General features: G+C 43.8%; 1 protein-coding gene across 1 annotated transcript in view; it reads left to right on the top strand.

Moving 5' to 3' along the window:
- The window catches only part of Stk39 (serine/threonine kinase 39), a 262879-nt gene extending 258105 nt beyond the window's left edge, over window positions 1–4774 (top strand). Inside the window, exon 18 of the mRNA XM_031370500.1 lies at window positions 3244–4774. Coding sequence (XP_031226360.1) covers window positions 3244–3318 — 75 coding nt within the window. The 3' untranslated portion in view covers window positions 3319–4774. The remainder of the gene's footprint in view (window positions 1–3243) is intronic.
- The last annotated feature ends 1520 nt before the right edge of the window (window positions 4775–6294 follow it).

Here is a 6294-nt window from a genome sequence, read left to right as displayed (position 1 = left end):
GGGACTTGAGCCAAGGCCCTTATGCAAAAGTATGTGAGGTACCACTGAGACATAGCTTCAACAGTACTTGTTTTCTCCATTTTAATTTTCAAAACAGTCAGTACAATGTATGTGCCCCACATAAAGTGATTATTTGGAGTCTTCGATCTTTTTTTAACAGTAAATAGTGACCCTGAGCCCTAAAGGTTTGAACACTGTTTCTCGCCAGAGTGTTGGTCCCTTGACTCTGAGTGATGACACCATGTGTTCATGGTCTCCTGGGTGCTTTGTAGATTGAGAAAAAGGGAGAGAAGCTGAACATAGCATGGATCAGGGACAGCAGGCTGCATGGAAGGTGCCAGAGTCTTCGAGGCAACCAAGCAAAGGTTCAGGAAATCCGCACATCTGCTTGCTGGGTTCCAGGGCGCAGCGTGGGGACAGGGCGCAGCGTGGGGACTCTGCAGTCTTCTCTGTGTGCCCACGGTACTGCTGCTCCAGAAGAGGGACGTCCTAGTTCTGGCTTGCTCACCATGCCTTTGCTTACCTAGTTCAGCCTAACCATTGTGGAGAGTCTGCTTTCATTCTTACTCCTTTCAAGATGTTTTGGTATTCTTTTTGTCCTATCTCTGAAGTAGCTTTGAAGCTCTTGCTGGCTTCAACACTGGCCACTGGGAGCATTTTGTCACCAGAGGAGGCAGCAGTAGCATGTCCTTGGCTGCTGTCACTCACCTGCCTACCAAGCCGGTGGTTTCTGCTGCCATTCAGTGAAATTAAGGAGGGCCTCTCAGGGTGGAAGAGGGAAGGTGTCAGGAGAAGGGACAGCTGTAGGGGAACTGGAAAGTCCAGGTTGAGAGCGTTTCAGCACTGGTGTGACAGACACTTCTAGGAAGTGTCTGCTGAATTGCCTGCTCTGCTGGATTTCCTTGTTGGAAGTGAGGGGAAGCAGAAACTGAAGGCAGTTCTTTACTGAGCTACTCAGCTGCCAAAGAAAGCTATCCGTGTAGTCAGTGGACAGGCACAGTGTCGAGTCTTTGCTGCAAATGCTACCTGATCTTACCTGCCTTCAGGGCATTGATTTGACATCGGCGTAATTTACTCTGAATGTCATTTTAGAGATAGCTACTAAAATGTCTTCAAATTTTTAAAACGTCTTTTAACTATATTCTTACTTAATGAGAAATGGTGCATTGGACACAGGCGGATTTCATGCACTCACTGTTGTTTGGACATTGTACATACACAAGCCCACTTACCAGGTGAAGGGTGGCGTCTGCGAAGGTCTTGGAGGAAATGATTTAGCACGAATTGAAACTAGACGTTTTTATGTGGCCCTTTGAAACTTCATCATTCGCTACCACCAGCCCACTTAGCATTTCTGAAACTTCCAGTTTGGATCAGTGTGTTATAAAGTGAAGAAAAAACTTAAAAATAGTGATCTCCCCTCAACCGTGTGTGTGAGTGCGTATGTATGAATGTGAATGTGTGTATGAGTATGTGTGTGTGTCTGAGTGTGTGTTTGTACCCATGCACATACTTATATGGCTAAAAGAAATTAATGGGGGGTGAAAATAACAAATTAGGGTCAATGATACTATCCCAGAAAGCAGTGTCTTATTTTCAGTATCTTTTGATCATGAACTAATAGGAATAATAAAGTTTTGATACACTATGATTTGGTCTAATTTTAGGTTTAAAATGTGTTAAAATAATATGAATACAATTTTGTCAAAGGAAAGAATTCTGTTACAATACTGTGTTAGCAATCTTTTGCTAAAACAAATGTACTTCAGATAATAAGCTTATAAAGAGAAAATGCCTACTTTGGCTAACAGTTTTGAAGGCTCCAGTCTGTGATTGGTCAGACCCATTCATTGATCTGTGCCTGTGGTGGGAAACAGTGGGGATACTTGGGAATGCATGAGAATACATGGCAGAACAGAAACACTAATCGTACGGCCATGAAAGAGATGGCAGGGATCCCACTTTTCCTTTTGAAAGGCATGTTCCCAGGCACCTGAGTCTTCCCACCTAGGACCCAGGGGCAAGTAGAGTATGAATTTCATTTGTAAGCCTAGGCCGGCATGGGTTGGAATGGATAGTAGATCTCACCACACCTCTGCTGGTTGGCGCCACCAGTGTAAAAGTATTTCACTGTGCCTTTTTGCTCCCATTAACTGCAGGGCATTTCTATACCCGTTTTAGCTCTGGAACAAAGACACGGAGAGCTGGTGTTTTTATTAAACAAACTTCAAACAATAATAGCTGAGCAGATTCTGATCTATTCTAACCCAACTAGGCTACTACGTCCCAGCTAAATACCGTTACTTGCCATCTTCTGGTCTTGCCCTGGTTGTTCTGGTCCATGTGTGTCTTGTGGCTGCTCTGTCATTTCAGTCTCATGTGAATCCTCCCGGTCTCTCCCTGTGGTTTTTCCACACCCCCTTCTCCTTATGGTTCTTTTCTACCGTCTCCCATGTGGAACTTCCTCCCTATCTCTTCTGCCCAGCTAACTGATTGATCAGGTCTTTTACTAACCAATCAGAGGTGATGGAGAGCAATTTTCACATACCATTGAGACTATGCGGTCGTCAGGACTGTAGACAGAGATCTAGGCTAGGCGTACAGATCAGCATCTGAGTACAGTGCACAAAACCATCCTCTGACACACCGAGAGACTACATTTCTTTTTTCTTTTCTTTTAGATATTTTCTTTATTTACATGTAAATTTCTCCATTACCAGTTTCCCCTCCAAAAAACAAAGAAACAAACAAAACCAACAAAAACAAACCCCTGTTGCCTCCCACTTCCCCATGCCTGCCACCCCGCCCTCTCCCACTTTCTAGCCCTGGCATTCCCCTACACTGGGGCACAGAACCTTCACAGGGCCGAGGTCCTCTCCTCCTATTGATGATTGAATTTGCAATCCTCTACTATACACATGCTGCCTGAACAATCACCAGCTTCTTTCTCTTCAGGGAGAAGCCCAAGGAATCACATCCTTGAATGAGTGATTGCTGGGTGCCAAAGGCTGTTAGAAATGTAGTCTCAGTCCAGGGTCTCAACCACCAACCGAGACTACATTTCTAACAGCCTTTGGCACCCAGCAATCACTCATTCAAGGATGTGATTCCTTGGGCTTCTCCCTGAAGAGAAAGAAGCTGGTGACCTGGAGTGGATGCACACGCCTCCCAACCCCCCAACCCCCTGCACGTATGTAAGCAGCTCTAAACCCAGTGAACTGATGGTTTCTTTTTCCCTTCCAGGCTTCTGGCTGCGATGGGGCGGAGATTCCCGACGAAGTGAAGCTGATCGGGTTTGCCCAGTTGAGTGTGAGCTGATGTATGTCCCTTGCTGTCACCCTCATCTGTCGTGCCCCACCCCTTCTTCTAGCCCCCTCTTTGCCTCCTTCCTCTCACCCCCTCACTCCCAAATCCCAACAAATAAGAAGATTGTGAAGAGGCTGGCTTCGATGAAGTGCGATAAAAAAAAAATAATAATAATTTTTAAAAAAAAAAACTCCGAGCACTCCGAGTTCTGCTTTATTCTCCAGCAATCCACAGTATGAGCACAGACAAGTGCTGCCGCCGCGCAACTGTGGCTGATTCCGTTCCAGAGAGCTATTTACTATTCTTAGCAGTCAATTTGGATAGCCCGTAAGCGAGGAGTCTGAAACACACTCAGGTGGTCCTATCTCTTGGCAGCAAAAGGAATCTTCTACCAGAAGCCTTTTGTCCTTTTCCTGTTGTATTTCTGTTTAATACTTTAATTGTACATCTGACAATACTGCCTCTTTTATGTTGTACTTAGGAATTAATATACTTATAAAATTTAAGATTTATTAGCCAAACTTGAATTCTAGTTTTAAAACTGACTGTGAATTTTATTTTTCATATATTTATGCTTTACACACCTTAGCTATGAGGGAAAAGTTTTGATTATATGCTTTCTGCAGTTGATCTCTTGTTATTTAAACAAACGGTTTCAGGTCAATCTTTGGAGTATTTGTAGCTTCTAATTTTTGAAATGACTGAATTAAGAATTTGGATGCTTGCTCTTTTGGTTGGTTTGCCTAAAATCCAGTCCACAATCCAGTCGTCTCTTGGGAGAGGGAGGTGCCTTGCAAACTTTCATATTACGAATGTGCCTGAGGCTGCTTAACTCTGGACTAGTCTCAGATCTACACGAGGAGGCATACTTTTGCTTCATCTGGACATTTAGAATACTGTAACCGTGCTGCCGTTCTGTTAGATTGTTAACTACATCCCCTGTCTCCAATTCGGCTCTCCTTAGGCGATAGGATTTGTTGTTTTTAAGGCGATAAACTTGACAACACCAGAATCTGAGTTCTACTTGAAAATTCTGCAGAATACACAGGGGGTATGCAAAATAATAAAAAGGGTTTTGTGCAATGACAAAAAGTAAAAATGCTGTAAACATTCAAGAATAAATACTTCCAACCCAAGAACCTCCTGCTTCACTATGTATTATGAACCTAGTAAACCTTAGGATTTTCAAATTTGGAGTCAAAACCTTCAAGAAGGTGGGCTCCGGGGATGGTACCATTGCTCTTTCCTAGCTAACCCTAGATACGGCAGCTCTTTAATGTACTTTAAAAAGCAAATATATATTACTAAGGAAAGAAGTTATTTATAATTGCCTTGTCATAATCGTTAAGGTGTTCTAGAACCATTTGCATACAATTTAATGTAATTCCATTCCATTCTGTTGTTTACACAATTACTCAAAGATGACTGCAAAGGTAAACGGAAAAATAAAAGTGTATTGCACAGTGCACTTGAGTCTCCTCCGCTTCATTCTTCCTCCAGCCGTCACCAGCATCTCCACCGTGCAGTTCAACACTGTCCTAAGATGCCTAGCACAAGCATGCGAACTAATGAGAAGTGCCCCACAGGAAGGATGCCCTGCACTTGAAGTCACAGCCAGAGAGAATAGGTTTTAACCTTTTACTGAAACATTCGTACTCCACTTAGACAGGCAGCCCTTGAAAGCAGCGGGGCTTCAAGGAATAGAAGGGAACAATTCCTTCCAACTAGGAAAACTGAGAAATGTCCAGAGTAGTTAAGTGCCTCATCCAGGGCATTTCTCAGAGCTGCTGGCAAAGCTGGGCACACTGGATCCTGCTTTCTGACAAAAAGAACACATTCTTGACAGTTTTCAGTACCACTTGTGAATAAGAGCAGTCCCAGAAGTTGAAGGTAAGTCCCCATTGCTGAAGATACCATACACTTTAGATAAAGAACACAGACAGTTTGAGCTATAATTAATCTCAGGTCCCTCCCCTTTGAAGATTAGCTTTTATAACACCAGAAGGTGTTATGCGAGCTGCTTATGGAAGAAAGCAATCAGCAGTCCAACCGGCTGTGACAGCCACGAACCACATGGCCAGCATGGTAAGATATCTCTGAAGGTGCAGCAGCGCCACTTTATCTCTTGGGGTTAACCAACAGCTCTCTAAGGGTAATCGCAGACCATTTGAATGGAGGAAATGCCTGGCATATAAACCCATGCAACTACACATGGTTAGTGAAGTCATGGATCTTAGAAGAGAAACCTGTTACAGCCACTTTCCTAAACTGATATCATTCCAATCTGCATTCCAAAGATCTACTTATCCTTATCTCCATAGACAGGTGCCCTCACTTCACATCAGAGAAGCACCTTTCTACAGCAGAAGGTGGCCATTGCAGAAATCCACAATTAGTTAAAATGCAGACAACTCATGGGGGTTCTCCTCTGCCCCAAGTGATACACCTATAACACAGCCCCTATACCTAAGTGTCAGGGAACATCATGGAAGAGAGGACAGAAAGACTATCAAGGGAAGACCAGGAGGTCTTCCGTGAATATATGCCTCCTAGTTCTGATCGGGAAGCTCCCCATGTGAAGTCTTGACAGCATGGATACCTAAACAAGACCTGAAAATCCCAACACAGTTGACATCCCAGCATAGATGGAAAACCGTACAGGGCTCTATCTGTAGATGAAGAGCTACAAGCAATTGACAACTGCTAAGAGAGGGAGAATTAGCTTTCCCAGGGATGAGCCCTCTGACTGGTTATCCAGTTTGTAGTTGTAGACATTATAGCCAGGCAACATACAGTGGACTCATCAGATTAAATTTATCTGGTGACAAGAAGGAGGGTGGTCCAGGAGATGTAGTCAGGAGGAGGGGGAGGTGGTAAGTTATGTAATTATACTTTAATTAAAAAATTAAAAATAATGCTATATGCCGTGCCACAGACTGGGGTTTCTTACGGGGTCCCTTGTACCACGGGACGATGGGTTCTGGCCAT

The sequence above is a fragment of the Mastomys coucha genome, unplaced genomic scaffold (genome assembly GCF_008632895.1).
Source record: "Mastomys coucha isolate ucsf_1 unplaced genomic scaffold, UCSF_Mcou_1 pScaffold15, whole genome shotgun sequence".
NCBI lineage: Eukaryota > Metazoa > Chordata > Mammalia > Rodentia > Muridae > Mastomys > Mastomys coucha.
Note: the sequence above shows the minus strand (reverse complement) of the source record. Positions and strands in the feature narration are given on the sequence as shown.